This window comes from Mugil cephalus, chromosome 20, assembly GCF_022458985.1.
Source record: "Mugil cephalus isolate CIBA_MC_2020 chromosome 20, CIBA_Mcephalus_1.1, whole genome shotgun sequence".
NCBI classification, from domain to species: domain Eukaryota; kingdom Metazoa; phylum Chordata; class Actinopteri; order Mugiliformes; family Mugilidae; genus Mugil; species Mugil cephalus.
The window spans coordinates 1,236,627-1,253,609 of record NC_061789.1 but is presented as its reverse complement, the minus strand read 5'-3'; the positions used below and the strand labels follow the sequence as shown (position 1 = coordinate 1,253,609).

The following is a 16,983-nucleotide window of genomic DNA, read 5'->3' as shown; positions in this document are numbered from 1 at the left end:
GTTTGCTCTGTTTACCTTCGCTCTAATCTCCTGCACTTCTACTCATGTCAACTAAATGACACCTTTGGTTCCTCCTTGGCCTACTGCTCCCCTCATTCCCCGCTTGAGTCAGCAGTGCTAAGTATAAGTGGTTTAGCTGCTGACAGTCCCTATTTATACCCCCATTTATCCCACTATCTCTCTCTTTTCATTATATATTGGAGGAACACTGCATCTGACCTGCACGGCTTTGGTATATTTAGACAAAATCCAGAAAACCTTTCGTAAAAGAGTGAATTAATACATTTTTGTGACGTTGCCTGAGACCAGCGAACAAAATGCTCGAAACGCAGAGTGTAGAAGAGGTGGGCTGATTTCAGAATAGCAACACACAGCATGCTCTGTTTACCTCCTAGTCCTGCCAGCGAGATCTAACCCCCCCTTCTCCTTCATCCCGGCTAATCCTCCGAGCTAATCTCCGCCAGTTGTGAGCGACAGCCAAGGCAGGAAAGGCAGGAATAGTCAGACGGTTACGGCACAGAACACAGAACAGCCTTACACCAGCCGAGCCTTTCAATGGGGGAAGAAGTGTCGGTGCTGTGAGAACAGCGAGACGTCCCAGGGCCGGAGATCCACGGGGGGGAGGAACCATGTGCACGACTATGATGGTCCTCACCACCATCGCTCTCATCCTGCGCCAGAAGTTCTCCAACAAAATCAGACCGTGAGTACTTACCTTTACCGAGATCAACAGCTTGAGTTTGGACATTAGACTCGTCCTGAAGCTGAATCCACTCAGGAATTCAACATTTGTGTGAGAGAAAGAAAGTTATGAGCATCACTGGCTCAATATCACTCCTGTGGTTATTTCAGGGTGGATTAAGTTACAGGCTACAGAACAACAGTGTATTCCAGCTTTTCCTTTCGTTTTTTTTTTTTTTAAAAAATGAGGATGTGAATGGAGCATCAAAGCTCTCGAGTTCACAGCTACTAATTGACCCCCCCTTCCCCCCCGCCCCGCTTACCCACTGACACAGCGATAGCAAACAAAGCCATGTGGCTGCAACTCCTCGCTCACACAATGCAGACATTCTTTCAGCTTTAAGACAATAATAACAGGATGGAAATTAGATACTGAAGAAAAACAAAGAAAACGGAAGTTTATTTCTGCATTTCTGCATTTAATTCACTGCACTTGCTGATTTGGGAAAATGACACAATATTAAATATCAGAGAGGTGCACCTCTAAGATTACGAGTTGATTTCGAGGCCAAATCTGTTCAAAACTGTTTCAATCAATGTGATGAGACTCCTGGTTTAGTGTAAATATCACTCACATAGTTTGTTGAAGTGTATGAATGCAACAGACAAAGGAGCTTTGTGAGGAGCCCAGAAAATGAGTTGTTGTTGCTCGTCAGGCTGGAAAATGTTTCAAAAACAACTCTAAATAGTTTGAGAGTCCACAAATAATCCACAGTCAGACAGATTGAGAGCAAACGGATGAGATTTAAGACGACCGTTACCTTCCACAGGATTAACACACATAAGTTGCGGACGGATAAAAAGAAAGCTGAGCCGGGCGGTGGTTCCTTCCTGAGGAACAGGAACAGCCTAGAATTTCTCCAAACTTCTCAGAAACGTTCAGTTAAAAGGAGCTCACGACACAGACTGGACACGAGACTACACTAACTTCACGGTCACTAAATTCGTCATTTGAGGCTGGAGGTGCTGCCTGGTGTGGTGTTGTGCAGCCTGATGGTTGCTGCATAGAAAGAGCCCCCTAAGAGCTTTGAGGCTTGTGGATGTTTGGGTCCGAGGCTGAATGAGCTCATGAGCTCCATAATCTCACCGTAGAGAGGATGAGAGATGGCTTTAAGCTTCCCTCTCATCCTCTCCTCCATTCAGCTCCATCCCCAGGAGTTTGGTGGATCCACGAGTCCCAACACCAGCTCCCCAGCACCCTACAGCAAACACGAGCATCTCCAGGAACCTAGTGCACACCTGAAAGAGCGAGAGCCTCCTCAGAGAGAACAGCCTGCTCTGTCTTTTTCCAGCAGAAGGCCTCTGTTGTTCAGTTGCACCCCGAGGGATCTTCCAGGTGTCCACCATCTCCTCCCCCTCCCCAGTGAATTATTTACTACGAGTGTTTAATGATCAAGGTTTATCTTTTTACTTGTGTGTTGTGTTCGGTGTCAACCATCACAGGCAGAGAGTGGACGCAGAGAGAGACGTGCCATACATGAAGAGCAACGGAACGACAGAAAACCAAAAATGACAGCAGCGACCGGTGAGGAAAAAACAAACTAATCAGTCACAATGAGGACATTGTGTTGCAGGGTCACCGGGGCGTTCAAGGGACACCATAACATCTTGCAGGTGGCTTTTACAGCTTTTTACTGGTTAAGATCCAATCCTCTTGACATTTATAGATGCTTCGATGGAGCCTATTGTGCGGTCCTCTAGAGTCTCTTTTCCTGGTAAACAACCTCGCTTTCCAGACTCATCATTCTCAATTTGCAGCATTAACCTTTCTGCAATCCCAAACTGATGCGACGCTGCACAACCTGCAGAGAGGTCAAGACTCCAGCAGCCCTTATGCTGACGTGGAGTCTTGACCTCTCCACAGCTTCTTCTTTTCCTCCTTCATGCATCTTTGTAGCAGGTGAAGTTGCAACAGAAATACAGATTCTTTTTCTTCTGCTTCACGACCAGGAAAGAAAAACACAAAGAGTTCATCTGAACTTCAGATCTGTGAAGGGAACTCAGTGTTAGTCCACATCCACTTGTGTTAAAAACCGCAACTATTTAGTCTTTCAGAGTGCAAGTCTTCTTGTGCAAGCAAGCATCCTGGCATGCACTTGTTATGAAAAGCTGCAACTGAAATGAAAGAGAAAGAAAGATGTGTGATTTGTTTTTTTACAGTCTGAACATGCCGTTACTTTCAGCATACGCTCTGACCGGATGTAAATGGGGTCATAAAACATAAATGTCATTGTTTAGGACTCTGTGTTGATCTGTGAACTGAATCCTCTGGTTAGCACTTCATTCTGCACCAGTTTCCCCCAGAGCAACAAAACTAAACAACTCACAGCTGCTAACGGGCTAAGCAGGGGACTCCATGATGAAACACTGCAAATATCCATGAATCATTCAAAATCCAGACCTTTAAACGCTACTATTCTTCATATTGTATATTTTAGAGAAGGGGCTCCAGACGAGGGCAGAAAGTGGAGCAGTGGAGCATGTTACGGAGGCACAGATGCATAAAGAGCCAAGATGCCTGCCCCACATTCGGCTTCTAGGTCCTCACCGCTAACGCTAAATGATTCAGAGGCAGAGCAACAATCCATCATCTCTTTGCAGGGCTTATTATAAATGCATCGGCTGCAGACGTGAAAGGTCTCGATGTGAAGTCAAAAACCTGCTCAGGCCTTAGATGTGTTATCTCGCGCCGTGTCAGCGGTGATATTTTCTGGACACGTATTTCTGAATCTTAGCTGTTTACACCAAGAAATATGTATTTATGATTTTAGAGTTTGCTCGGTGATAAGCTTCAACTGTTTATTACACAGTTTTTTCCGGTATTTACGTCCCGTTCCAGCCTCTGACCTGCCCTTAAAATGTCAGCTCAGATTGCAAAATATAGATGAAACGCCTCAAGTGCACAGTTTATCTTATCTCTTTAAATCTCTCTTATTTAATGATTATCTCTGTCTGCATCTGTGCCACACAGTTAATCATTACCTCCAAATATCGTAATCGCAACTCTTTCTTTTCTTTTTTTTTTAATCTTTTTTGGCACTTTCATGCACGCTTCACAAAAACATCTTTAAAAACCACTGGACTGCGGAAGGACACGGCCCAGCAGATCAATGAGCAAATTCATCACAGCAGAGGAAGGAAACACGCCTGACAGCTTCCCACTGAACGAGGAAATAAAACACTCCTGCATGCACACGACCTTCCAGACATTTAAAACCGAGGTTCAAAGTCTGTTTTAATGTTTTGCATTTGATGCCTCACACACTGCAAAAACAGCATCACTAGAAAGAAGCAAAACATTCTTATATTCAATCAAATCATCTTGTACTAAGATTATATGCTTTCTTGAAATTCCTTTTTTGCAGAGCAGCTTCACAAACCTCACAAAGGCGCCTAAAGAGCCGAGATGCCTGCCCCACATTTGGCTTCTAGGTTTTCACTGCTAAATGATTCAGAGGCAGAACAACAAGCCTCTTTGAAAGGGTTATCATAAATACACCACCTTAGTGCAGCAGAAATGAAAAAAAAAAAAAAGAAGTGACCGCTGCAAACCTTCCAGTAAATATGACCTACATAAAAACTACAGCATCCTGGTTGGATCTTGTTATCTGAATCATTTTACGTGCTGTGCTGAGTCAGGCCGAGTTGATTTATTTTCTAACATCCTTCATGCCCTCCCCACACACACACACACACACACACACACACACACACACACACACACACACACAGGGGCTTCTGATTTATTTCCTGGTCTACTACTAGAGAGACCCTGTGGAATCTTTTGTTCTCGTCTTTCATTGATCTGATCCTGACTCATCTGCTGTTGACAGCTCACGCCGAGACTCCCGCTAGGAGTTTGAGAAAAAGGCAACAAACAACAACAAGGAGGCCTGTCTTGATTGTGGCGTCCCTTTGTGCGTCCAGCTCTCATCACTGGGCCACGAAGCAGCAGCTCTCATCACATTTCAGCTCAGAGGAAGAGGAAACCTGACAAACGCCGAATCGACAACATTCCTCAGAAATGCTTCAGCACAGTGTGAAAAGAGGGTTTAACGTGACAGAAATGTGCCTCCATGTAAAAATACTAATTAAAAAGCCTCAGTTCTTTTTTCTTTCTTTGATTAATTGAATTTGTGTTTCTAATGTATGGGCGAGGAGAGGGTAAGCTTTGGCTGGAGGAAGCATAGCATTTCAGAAGTGGCCTGTTGTCTCCGCACATGCAGGACGAAGTCATGCGTTGGACTGTTTGTAGCGTGTAGGGCCATCCTGTGAACCTTAAAGCTTTTTGTCGTACTCACAGATGAAGTCCAGTGATTGATTAAACCAATGAAAGCCAACTATGTGCAACTGATTGTCTGTTTTGTTTTGTTGTTTTCTCATATGCATGAAGAATTAAAGTGTTTTATTCTCCGGCTATATTTATCTTCCTCTCCAACAAACACAAGGTCATTGCAACATTCATTTACATTTTCTACAAAGTAGAAATAGTGTTTATAAGAACAAAAATCATCTCCAGATACTTTGTAGAACCCCAGAGCCTCAAACTGATCACACAGTGTGTTCTACAAATTATTTCGGTCTCCTGAAATTGACATTAAACTTTATGACCTTATGAGAATTAACACAAATGTGTGTCCTTTAATCTGGTGAGAAAACTGCAGAGTTAAATGCAACAGACTGGTCGCTCTGATTGTGCACAGAGGAAACAATTCTTCTGCAGCCAGATGTTTAGCCTGAGGTCGTCTCCTATTTCCCTGTGATTATAGAGCAAATCTAGCTTCAAAAACAAAGATGAATGGCAGAAGAAAAATTATGACCGAATCCCGACCTTGAAAAGCTCTGTTGTGATGCTGCTGCATGAAAACTGAGCTGATTAATATTGCAACATCAAAGCTGGACGTACAGATTTGCAGCGCATCCTAAGATCAATAATTAATTTGTCCTGACTGATTCTCTGAGCTCTGACGCCCCCTGGCGGTAAACAAAGAGCACTAAATTCAGCTAAATATATCCTGAGGAAGCAGATAAAAATATCAGCCGACATTCAAATATCAGCCATTTTAATCACAAATTCAAACTGTTTTGTAGTAATTTTCGCTCACGGAGAGAGCGTTAAAACTACTCTACCCAGAATGCACCTCGAACAGTAAACAGGAAGCGTGCGGCCGGTTGTTGCTAGGCTACAGCTGCAGCGAATCTCCTCAAACCCACAAACTCGTGTTTATTTTCTGCCTCATGTTTGTCTGTATTTAATTCAGATGATGAAGTTTATGGTGTAAGACTGAACTCGCTTCCATGTTTAGCGTATCTAACGTGTGTGGTGTTAACATTGGACCTGTAACCGTTCATTTGAAACCGTTAAACTTTAAAATGCTAAATGAGGCTAGCTACTTAGCTATTATTTACAACCAGATGAATTAAATCTGCTAGATACGTATCCCTCATGATCTCTATGCTACAGTGGAGTTAGCTGAATGCTAACGGTGTCTGCAGAGGTTCAAGATGGTGAGTGTTTATTTCAGTGATTTTTAAAGGATTTACCTGAATTAATATGCGTGTAAGCTAATAAATTTACCTAAATAATAGTAACACGGCTCATTACTTATTTACAGGCAAAACAGAAGGTTAAAACCTCTAAAAGTAAGTTCATACTGAGTTATTTTTACTTTCTTTCTCATTGTACTTCTATGTTAATTCATTGCCAGTTAAATCAGGATTATTCTTTTGTTAAAATATGTCATAGTGTGTTTTATAGCCTAAAATCAGTCCTTTATCAGGATGGAGACACAAGCTAACAAACAGCATGTTTACACAATGACTGTGTGTCCTCTGGTTGTTTCCTCAAGGTTCCTTCAAAGATGACGATTTGCTCGACAGCTTGTTTGATGACAAAAGTGAGTGAACAGATTTATTAGAACCAGCATAAGAAGTGTTTTTCTTATGACCTTATAACTTTTATTTTGCTCTCCAGAACAACCAGTGAGAATGAAAGAACCTCGGGGCAGAGATTTAAATCGGTAAGTTGGAAGAATTTGTGATTAACATTGCAAACTCATTACTCGTCTTGTTTTCTATCATATTTTTCTGCCTTTCCAGCTCATCTGCCACTGATAACATCTTCAGTCTGCTGGCGGAGGAGTTGAAGCGCGACGGCGTGGACTCTGAGGTATTTAAAGGCTTCACATTTACATCATTTTAACATTTGATTGTCTGTTAATAATTGTTTTTATTTCTGTTCAAGAACTCTGATGTTTCAGCAGCCGATCCCAGCGACATCCTGAAGGACATGAAGGTAGACGCTTGCGCATAATGTACGAAGTGTTGCGTTTGCTAAGCGTGACCGCTGTTTTGTCGTCCGTCTTTGTTCAGGACCTGGATGATATGGAAGTCGAGCTTTTTTCGTTGAAGAAAAAGACCCTCGGATCAGCTCCTGCTCAAACGAAGCCATCGCCTAGTGAAGGACCAAAGAAAGACTCTACTGTGCTGGAAAGTAGCGTAAAACCAGAGGGAGAAGGTTCGTCTCTGCAGAGTGTGTTTTCACATAAATAATTTTGAGTTAAAAGCGTCAGTCTGAGAAGGTTGTATCTGCCTCATCTTCCCTCAGATGAGCCCAGCGCAGGAGGGAAGAGGCCGGACTCTGCTCCTTCGTCCACGACACGTAACTACAAGAAGTTCACGTTCTCAGGTGATGAAATCTCACTGCCACATGTGACCTTTACATAGTTTAATAAAAGTCGTGTTGGCTCATAGCTTTACTTACAAACTGCTGCTTTAACTCAAGACAGCAGTGGTGATGATGAAGGTGTTGGTCAGTCACCTCACACTAAAGGTACATTAGTAAACTTAAAGTATTTGAGAAGTGCACAATATGAAAAAACAAATCTGCAGTATTTGAATTGCAGAAGAAAATGTGAATTATTTGTTGAGGTTGCTGTTCGCATTCACATTTACATATAGAGCTCAAGTAAAGGACTCAACACATTCAGAATTCATTGTCTGCTGATGTTTTGAGTCACTGTTTTCACAATAAATCTAGTCCAGTACGACACTGCTGTAAGTTACTGTCCAGGTGTAAAACTTTAATTCAGTCTCTTCTCTAGACGATCTAGACGACCCCCTGGCCGACCTCCTCGATGACCTCCTCCCAGATGAAACCAAGCCTGAATCTAAATCCAATCAGACCAAACCTGAGAAATCTGCACCGTCTCCTTCAGCCTCTCCCGCCCTAAAGACTGAAACAAGTAAGACTTTCCTTTTTCATCTTATTCCTACAATTAATCGTCAAACGCTCGACGTCTGTTTATTATTTGCTCACCAGCGAAGGCAGCAAAGAAAAGTGACTTTACGTTCGATGAAAAGGACGATCTGATGGATGCGCTGGGATTTGACGGTGATGGAAGCAGTGCCAAGAAAAAGGGGACTCCTCTTTGGTCCGCTAAGGAAAGGTACCAGGGCTGGGCTTTGGGGCGCAGCTAAAAACAAACCTACATCCATTTCTCTTCCAAATAGTTTTGCCTTTGCACTGTTTCTCTATCTGTTAAGTTTTCCGTGTTCTTCTCAGGAGTGATGCTCCTCAGAGAACTCGCACTAGAATCGATGAGATTCTGGAGAGTTTCACTTCGCCGGGTGTGAGGGACAACCAGCTTCAGTCGGAAGAGAAGAGGCAACATGAAAAGACCTCAGTTGGGAAAGGTAATGATTGAGCAATGTGTGTGTGTGTGTGTGTGTGCAAGTGCTGTTTTAAAAATACTGATAACGCTCCTGTTTGTCAGAGTCTCTTTTGGAAGACGACCTGACGTTTGGGTCCTATCAGCCCACGCTGGTTTCTACCCCTGAAGGCCGCCAGTCCCGCAGACAGTCCGTCAGGTGAGTGCAGCATCCGTGTTTTACAGCAGGCAGCGACTCTGAACCGAACCATTTAGACTTTTCCTTCTTCCGATTAGATTTTCCACAGAGGACGTTTCTGCCTCTACCCCAGAAAAGAAACCAAAAGCCACCTCCAATCGACACCGCAGCTCGGCCGACTGGCTCGGCCTCAAAGCAAACGACGACCTCAACTATCTGGATGATGATCCTAAAGAAGTCAAGTCTCCAAAGCTCCCCTCCTCTCCGCTGCTGGAGAGAAAGAACTCCGTCACATCTGTTACTAAAACAGCAGCAGAAGCTCCTGCATCGACCAATAATAACAATAATAATGTCTCCAGTCAAAGCAAAGAAATCCAGAAGAAAAAGGAGGAAGAGGATGATGATTGGTTAGCTGGAGCGCTGAGCAGGAAGAAGGCAATAACTTCCAAACAGGAAGACTCTTTGTTCCTGGGTGAAGAGGTGGATCTGGAGTCGAGTGTTACCAGGTCCTGTTCACAACGATAGAAGCAAAACACTGACAGAAAATCTGAGTTTCTGAGTAATGAATAAACACCTGGTCTTGTTTTCAGTAGACAAGCTGCTTCACAGAGAGGAAAAGAAGACACTCTTCTGTCTTTAAAGGAAACTAGGTAAGATGTGGAAATCCATTAAATTAAAAGACACAACTTTTTTTAAAAAAAAAATTAAATTTTGCTTTTGTTTTGCATAGTGACACTTTTCTGGGTCGACCCAGTCCTGCTGCTCATTCCACCCCCGTCAGAGAGGAGATGCCCAAACAAGGTAAACGCATCCATCCACTGCAGTGAAATCATCTTCACGTTTTACAGCCGTCTGTCCACAGCCATTTAAAACTCCAAGTCTCTCAGAGTCCTCACACTAGACTCTCCTCTCCACTACTTTCTCCTTGTGTAGTTAATGCACATACACCCACCACCCAGCGTAGTCTCCCCTCCACCTTAACACCCTCCCTGGGAACTCCTCTCCGCTCTGATTTTGCACAAACCCTTAGTTTTCCTCCTCCTTCAGATCCTCCAGCTCAACCTGCTGATCCCTCACCAGCCCCCGCTGCCAGCATTAGCCACCCTCAGCGCCCTCCGTCCGGTCATGGATCCAGGACGCTGAAGGAGTCCAGTCAGGCTTCAGGTGAAACCCTGCAGCCGCCGGCCGGCTCTCTGCCCTCTGTACTGCCTGGCACATCATGGCGTAAGTAACGTCAGGGCAAAGTCGACTGAGCTCTTTACGGCTCAGTTTGTTACTCGTGTTTGTTTTATTTCCTGCAGTTTCACAGCAGAACCAGATACAGAACACGTCCACTGCTGTTCAACAGCAGGTAATGAAGCTTCTCTTCAGTGAGAACAAATAAAACAGATACTATGACTTATTTAAAACTCCCTCCGTCCTCTGAGCAGGCGACTTTCCCAGCAGACTTTCTGCAGCAGCTGCTGCTACAACAGCAGGTGAGAATCTACTCACAGGTTCATCAGTCGGATCAGATTCATCCCTCAGTTTGATCTTGATTCTTCTCTCCTCCTGCAGCTGATGCAGACTCAGCTGCTGGGTCTGGGAGGTGGTGCTGATGCCGGGGTCATGCAGAGACTTCCAGACAAACAACAGCAACCTGGAGACTGTCAGGCTTTACAGGCACGGATCATCCAGCTGGAGGGACAGGTGTGTGTTTGTATTATTAACCGTCCCCACTGCTCCACGCTCCCAAACTGCTCCTGCCTCAAACATCCATGTGTTATCATCCAGGTGAAGACGCTGCAGCTGGAGCGAGACCAAAGCCAGATGGTGCTGGAGAACATCCAACAGCAGCATAAACACACAGTGGAACTCATGGAGAACACACACAAGTAGCTTATTCCCCACATTCGCTCTGTAAATACATGTGTAAGGTGTGTTTTACACGACTGACGCTGTCTGTGGATTCCCAGGGCTCGTGTGAAGCTGCTCGAGGATTCATCCACCCAGCGGGAAACACAAATGCAGCGAGAGTGTGAGGATCTGATGGAACGTCTGGCCACGGTGACGCGGTCCGCCGAGCACGAGCGCTCAGAGCTGCAGGCGCAGTACCAGCGCAAACTGGCCCAGGCCCAACAGGACAGAGACCGAGAGGTGGAGAGACTCAGAGACCTGCAGAGGTGAACCTGCAAACGCCTTTTTAAAGTGGTTAAACCTTCCTCACACACCATGAGACACAAGGACAGAGGCGTAAGGGCCGGGGATTTTCAATCTGCAGTTTAAAAAATACATTCAGTCATTTTAACTTCTCACTGAAAAGGCTGCACACAAACATTCAATGGCTTTATTATATAGAAGCGTGATTAAGAAAGATGACCAAAAAAGCCAGAACATTTCTCAATAATACTGTTTCAATGGCCAAAACAATGCAAAAATACAAGTTAGTTAAAAATTAAATTAAGTAAAAAGAAGTAAAACAGTGTAAAAGTAATTATACTGTATTAAATGAGAAATATTTATCATCCCTGTAAAAAACTTGGACCAAAGACCAGTCAAAGTTCAATTCAGAAACTGTTGATGTCAAAAGAATTGTCAGTACTGTACCTCAGTCAGGTTATCAGTCCAAAAAAGTCTAGATATTAAGATAAATCCTTCCTCGCTGTCCAGAAAATCGATCTTGGAGATGAAGAAAGACCACGAGGATCAGGTCCAGAGACTGAAGAAGCTGAAGAACGAGGAGATCGATGCTGTTACAAGTGCGACGTCTCAGACCAGGTCGGTCTTACCTGATGTCTTTTTACTTCCTGTTTATCTAGACAAGAACCTTTTCTATCTAAGCTCAGATTTCTGATTCCTTCCTGTTTTGGTCCAGGTCTCTGGCAGGCATGATCGAGCAGATGGAGCAGTTCTCCTCTCGTCTTGGCGAGCTTTCTTCTCGGGTGGAGAGCACACACGAGCACACGGCTCAGGGCCTGGAGAAAGGGGCGCGGCACAGAGACGAGCAGCTTCGAAGTAGGCGTTCACCCACACGATTCTTTCACACGGGTCAAGACGTGAAAGAGCGCGGGTATCTGTGTACGCTGAGGTCACCCTCTACATGTACGTTTCAGCCATGCAGGACCGTCTGGCCCAGCAGCAGAGAGCCATGGCAGAGGAGAGAGCTTACCTCAAGGAAATCATCTCCAGGATGGACACGCAGCTCAACGAGCAGCAGAGGCAGCTCGAAAAAGTGAGGATGGAAAAACTCCAAGAGACGAGGCCGCGGGCTGTTTATAGACAAGCTGTGTTTGTTTTGAAGCGTTCGCTTGATGCAGCTCCAGTGTTTCAGAGAAAAGTAGAAATACCGCACAGGATAGTCTGAGATTCCCAAACACTGATTTATTCATTTATTCATTTATTTATGGAGGATCCCCTTTAGCTGGTACTGTAGTTAGCAGCTCGTCTTCACGGGGTCCAAGGAAACACAACAAAACAGTCAATCACATCATCTACAACACATTTACAGATACAACTATAACGTTACAAAGTTAAAATAAACATTCAATAAAATAAAAATAAAAATAAAATTCAAAAACAAAACACGGTGTGGCGCATTAAAAGGAATAAAAGCCTTTCAAATTAACTGAGGGAAGACGTCATTTAAGAGGCTCTTTATTATTGAAATATGTAAAACAAGAACAAATGTGAAATACTGATGTGTTTCAGTTCTCTGTGAAATTATAGAACAAACTGTGATAAACGGAAGTTATGTTGTTCTATATCAATTTTCAAAATTGTAGATGTAGATTGTAGATGATTTAAGATTACAAGGAGAGGAGACTTAACTTGGATGTTGCTGTATTGATTTAGTTTGTTTTTTATTAGAATAGTTATTTTTTGCTCAGTGATGAAACTGTTTATTAAACCGTGGAAAGAAAAGAAAGAAAAAACAACCACTCGACATTCAGCCAAGTCAACATTTATCACTTAAAATTAGGTTTTAGTTTCTTTTTTAAATATCTGTTTATTACAATGAACAAGAGATGATGATATGAGAGATGTTAAAGGGTAAATCAAAAACTGTGTATAAGAGGAAAAACGTTTTGAGAGAGACTTTAAACTCCTTGAACTTAAAATGACTCGTGCAGAGTTTAGTTTTTATTAAGTGATTTGTGATTTAGTCCAAACATGCAAATGATATGTGTAAATGAGCAAATAAACATTGTTAAAAGGAAGTCACACAACAGTTTGACACAACTTGAGCAACACATGAAGAAACTAAGAGAAACTAAGAGAAACATCCTTGATTAGAAATCCAGTAGAAACGTCTGTGAAGGATTTTATTTATTTATTTTTTTCCAGGAGCGCTGGAAGGTGACAGCAGAGCAGGCCAAAGCCGAGTCGACCCAGAGAGGCCTGGAGGAGGAGCGGCGAGTCCAGACTCTGCAGCTCAGCATGGAGAGAGAGGAGCTGGAAAGAGCAAAGGTGAGACTGACGAGAAAAAATCCACGTCTTTGCCGAGCGTTGGACTGATTCCCCTCGTCCTCCTCCTCCGTCTCTCCATCAGAGCGCTCTCCTGGAGGAGCAGAAGTCAGTGATGCAGCTCTGTGCGGATGAGAGGAGGAAGCTGGCGGCCGAGTGGGCTCAGTTCCACACCCAGGAGAAGCAGCGGCGGGAGAGATCAGAGCGGGACGTCAGCAGCCTCCTGGAGAAGAGGGAGGGATCCATCCTCAGCCTGGCTCAGGTCAGCGCCACCCCACCTACTGATGCTCTTTGATTGATTGATTGATTGATTGATTGATTGATTGATTGATTGATTGATTGATTGATTGATTAGTTGGTTGGTTGATTCATTAGTCAGTTGATAGATTGTTGGATGGTTGATTGAACATTGAAATATAAATACAAGAGATTATATACGGCTAATTTCCATCTCGAGTCCCATTGGCAGATGAAAAATAGAAAAAAATAATTAACATGATACAGTTACTGAACAAAAACATACAAAAATAGAAAAACAAGCATGCAACAACAAATAGAGACACAGACAAAAGCTGAGCACCAAGTCCTGCTACCAGGCATTAATTATTTAAAATTTGCACCATTGTTCTGCAAATATCCCTTTGTTGCTATCGCACATTGTTATACTACACATACTCCTCTGCTACTGTTACACATGATTTTATTACACGCTCTTGTATGGACATAGTTTCCTGATATAAATTAATAAATGTGGTTTAGTTCTCCTCAAACAAACACTTTGCGTCGTGTAGGATCAGGCAGACATGAAGCTCCGCATGGCCGAGCTGAAGCAGAAGGAGACGTCCGTGTCACAGGAGCGAGAGACTCTGGAGCGACTGAGAGAAGAGCTGGACCGAGAGAAAGAGAAGTTAAGCAGCACAGCACTCAGGCTCAAAACACGAGCCCAGGAGGTGGAGGCCTTCAGCAAGGTAACTACCCACCACACTGACGCCAGCACGCACCCAGTGTCCGCTGCGTCGTGTCGGACGTTACTGCTTTGTTTACTTCACAGCTCGCTGCAGACAAGTTTGAGGAGGGGGAACGAGCTCTGCTGGAGGCGAAGCGTGTGGAGGCTCAACACGAGGCTCGACTGAGGAACATTCATTCCCAGACGGAGCAGCTGAGGCAGCAGGAGCAACGAGTCCTGAAGGTACGAGCCTCAGCCTCATCACTGTGACTGTGTGACACTATTCCAGACTGTGACCGCGTGGCTGCATCTAAACATCTGTTGTCATAGGAACGGATGCAGTTAAATCTTGTGCAGAAGGACACAGAAATGAGACCAAGCGTGTCCATTACACCTTTACCTCCAGTGATTCCAACTCTTTTACCTGGTGAGCTTGAAAAAACAAATCTGTCATTAAAAATTACAAGCAAAACGATTTAATGTGTTGATGGTTTATTTCCTGTGTAGATTCGGTCTCAGTGTTGCCAGAACCTGAGCTCACTACAACCCTGAACCTCCTCCCTCCTCCTCCTTCACTTTCTAACAATCGGTCCATGGCGCTCCAGGCCAGTCTGGCTCTGTGGAAGTACACAGCAGAAAAGGTAACCGGTCACGGTGCAGACACTCAGCCAGAGGGAATGGGAAGAAATGGAGACACACCAGCTGGTTTCAGCTTTAATGTTGTGAACCTTTCATCTGGCTTTTATTCTGTAATATATCCTCATGCATTATGTAGATACAACTTTTACAAGTGTCTTAGGTACTTTAAATCCATCCTGGACTTGGCAACTACTTTTATCAGAGCAAAACAAACAATATCATCAGCTGTCCAAGATGTAATTAAGCATCACATACTTGGCTCATGCCCCAGACTTTTGATATTAAAGAGTGCAACTAAGCTACAGTGAAGATTTGCCAACATGGCCTCAACAAAGTCATTGGGTATAAAATAAAAGAGCTATGAACTCATTCTTAAATTAAAATTCAATCTTTCCTACCAACTATGGTTAATTGGCACCAGAGCTGAAATTATTTAACAAAATAATGCAATTACAGTTCCAGGTTTTCATAAACTTTTTATTCAAAACACTCAATAAAATTCAAATTCAGGCATCAATAAATTCCAGGACTTGTGGATTTAATGAAGTCAACACAGCTCATACGATTACACACAGATTCAAATCTCGTCTGGCGTTTCTCGCCCACAGGACCGGGAATTTCTCCAGGAGGAACAGATCTTTCTAGAGAATCTGAAGAAGAAACCTTACAGATCATCTTTCACCACTGATTGACCGACACATGCTGGATCATGTTGGTGTTTCCAGGTGCTCAGTACTTGAATTTTATACATCGTTTTATGAAACATTGTTATTTTTTGTATTAATAAATCCTGCGTTCAGTATCAGACGTCTGCTTCTCCTCCGACTCCGTCTGTGAAAAATAAAACAATGTTATCAAACTCTTTAACCACCAAAGCTTTATAATATCTGCGTCATCTCTCTGGTCAAGCCTCAGGTTACCATGACTCCACACAAGTGTTCAGACAGGGATAACTTGTATCATCACCGGCTTGACTTCAGTTAATTCAGTCTTGCAGAATTTACCTGTTTCCTCTATAGAAGATGATGATCGTCTTTCTTCACCGTCACATCTGTATAGAAGAGAAATGTGGGTCATTTAAGAGCTCAACATCACAGGAGTCAAAAGAAAAAGGTTTGAGCATTTCTCAGAACAGCTATTGCCATCGTCAGTTGTCGCATCAGACGGCACTTCCTATGCAGCAGTTTTCATCACTGAACGATTGGAAACACAAATCACAGCAAAAAACAAAAAAAATAGACATTAGAACAAACCTTTTTCCATTTAGTGTCTTGCTGCTGATTGAGCCAAGTCCAGCCACAGACCTGCAGAGAAAACCACCAGATCATTAATGACAATTCATCAACTAACACGTGGTTTTACACACATCATCCTGCAGCAGGTCAGGTATAAATTGTTTCCACAATGTTTTTTCAGACAGGGATAACAAACTCATCATATTAAGTGCAGAGACAAATAAAAGCTGTAGAGAAAAACTTTACTACGGATTTACCTTTAAAATGGTCCTGAGATGAAGGTGAGCGTCAGTACACATGATTCAGAGCTGCCTGTAAGAGAATAAAATATATTAAATAAGTTGCATATTATTAGATTTAACATAGGCGGTTGATAAAATGTATAATTTATGTTTTAGAGCAGTCTGAATTACCTGGCCAGCGTGGTCTCTTCACACGTGTTAGCCCGGCTAAAAGAGAGCTAACAGCTAACTAACTAGGATTAACTAGCTCAACTAACCTGCTGACCGCCTCCATACTGCCACACATCGAGTCTCGTTAATTACTCGTAAAAATGTTCATGGCGGTTCGTCTTCATTAAACATTATATTTATACATAAACACGGCTCAATCTTTAGAAAAAGCATGCTGCAGTTTTTTTCCGAGCTCCTTCCTGCACACGACGGGCGAAGAAGACCGGAACTCTCGCGTCATCGCGCTTTTATACGTTCGTAAACTTCATAAGTCATGTGACCGGATGTGTTGTGTATTTTATTTTATTTCATTTTATTTTTCCTTCAAATGTACTGTAAACGTACTCCATACTTTAGTAACAAAACATCCACAATTAATAAACTATTAATAAAATAATTACTGAGTACTGATCAGAATATCAAAAGTATAAGCGGCCAAATTTAATGTTAGCATGCAGGCTAACCACCTCATTCATTTCAATGGATAAAAAATAGCAATTGCATTCTACACAATTTGCTCATTTTTCCGTAAGTTTCAGGAGTTCAGAAGAAAGAATTGGAAGTTTGGAGATGTTTTTGTTGGCATATTTTAATATGATTTCAATATGTAATTACTTTACTATCATAATAAGGCGTGCGTATAAAGTGGTTGCTAGTCTGAGCTCATAAAGAGCCGGAA

The 16,983-nt window shown here is 43.0% G+C and overlaps 1 protein-coding gene, 2 long non-coding RNA genes and 2 other non-coding genes across 6 annotated transcripts; 2 read left to right on the top strand and 3 right to left on the bottom strand.

The window, feature by feature from the left end:
* The first annotated feature begins 399 nt into the window (after nucleotides 1-399).
* On the top strand, nucleotides 400-5,158 carry LOC124997335. Its single transcript, XR_007110954.1, has 3 exons — nucleotides 400-703; nucleotides 2,185-2,266; nucleotides 4,575-5,158. It is a non-coding gene; the product is annotated as an uncharacterized LOC124997335 (long non-coding RNA).
* A 740-nt stretch (nucleotides 5,159-5,898) lies between these two features.
* On the top strand, nucleotides 5,899-15,424 carry LOC124998436 (fas-binding factor 1 homolog). Of its 2 annotated transcripts, none has more exons than XM_047572846.1 (31): nucleotides 5,899-6,249; nucleotides 6,357-6,384; nucleotides 6,591-6,638; nucleotides 6,716-6,761; nucleotides 6,841-6,910; nucleotides 6,986-7,036; nucleotides 7,114-7,258; nucleotides 7,349-7,429; nucleotides 7,845-7,985; nucleotides 8,063-8,189; nucleotides 8,306-8,436; nucleotides 8,517-8,610; nucleotides 8,688-9,095; nucleotides 9,183-9,239; nucleotides 9,320-9,390; nucleotides 9,637-9,813; nucleotides 9,891-9,940; nucleotides 10,020-10,067; nucleotides 10,147-10,278; nucleotides 10,363-10,463; nucleotides 10,545-10,751; nucleotides 11,239-11,346; nucleotides 11,444-11,583; nucleotides 11,682-11,800; nucleotides 12,913-13,035; nucleotides 13,118-13,294; nucleotides 13,824-14,000; nucleotides 14,084-14,221; nucleotides 14,309-14,405; nucleotides 14,486-14,619; nucleotides 15,226-15,424. In XM_047572846.1, exons 1-31 carry the CDS (start codon nucleotides 6,247-6,249, stop codon nucleotides 15,307-15,309), a joined length of 3,513 nt encoding a protein of 1,170 aa, XP_047428802.1. In that variant the 5' UTR covers nucleotides 5,899-6,246; the 3' UTR covers nucleotides 15,310-15,424. The 2 variants fall into 2 exon arrangements, with proteins under 2 accessions (XP_047428802.1, XP_047428801.1); XM_047572845.1 differs by having other exon boundaries at nucleotides 9,180-9,239.
* On the bottom strand, nucleotides 15,074-16,527 carry LOC124998437. Its single transcript, XR_007111059.1, has 5 exons — nucleotides 16,266-16,527; nucleotides 16,110-16,164; nucleotides 15,871-15,921; nucleotides 15,622-15,668; nucleotides 15,074-15,448 (listed from the first exon to the last, which is right to left on the bottom strand). It is a non-coding gene; the product is annotated as an uncharacterized LOC124998437 (long non-coding RNA).
* Nucleotides 15,522-15,591, bottom strand: LOC124998528. Its single transcript, XR_007111068.1, has one exon. It is a non-coding gene; the product is annotated as a small nucleolar RNA R38 (small nucleolar RNA).
* LOC124998529 lies at nucleotides 15,742-15,815 on the bottom strand. The gene has a single exon (XR_007111069.1). It is a non-coding gene; the product is annotated as a small nucleolar RNA SNORD49 (small nucleolar RNA).
* Nucleotides 16,528-16,983: the final 456 nt, after the last annotated feature.

What these genes read in the sequence shown, in the direction of transcription:
- LOC124998436 (XM_047572845.1), top strand. An exon ending in CTCATGGAGAACACACACAA is followed by an intron (nt 10,464 to 10,544) that starts GTAGCTTATTCC and finishes GTGGATTCCCAG; the next exon opens with GGCTCGTGTGAAGCTGCTCG. An exon ending in AGGAGCTGGAAAGAGCAAAG is followed by an intron (nt 13,036 to 13,117) that starts GTGAGACTGACG and finishes TCTCTCCATCAG; the next exon opens with AGCGCTCTCCTGGAGGAGCA.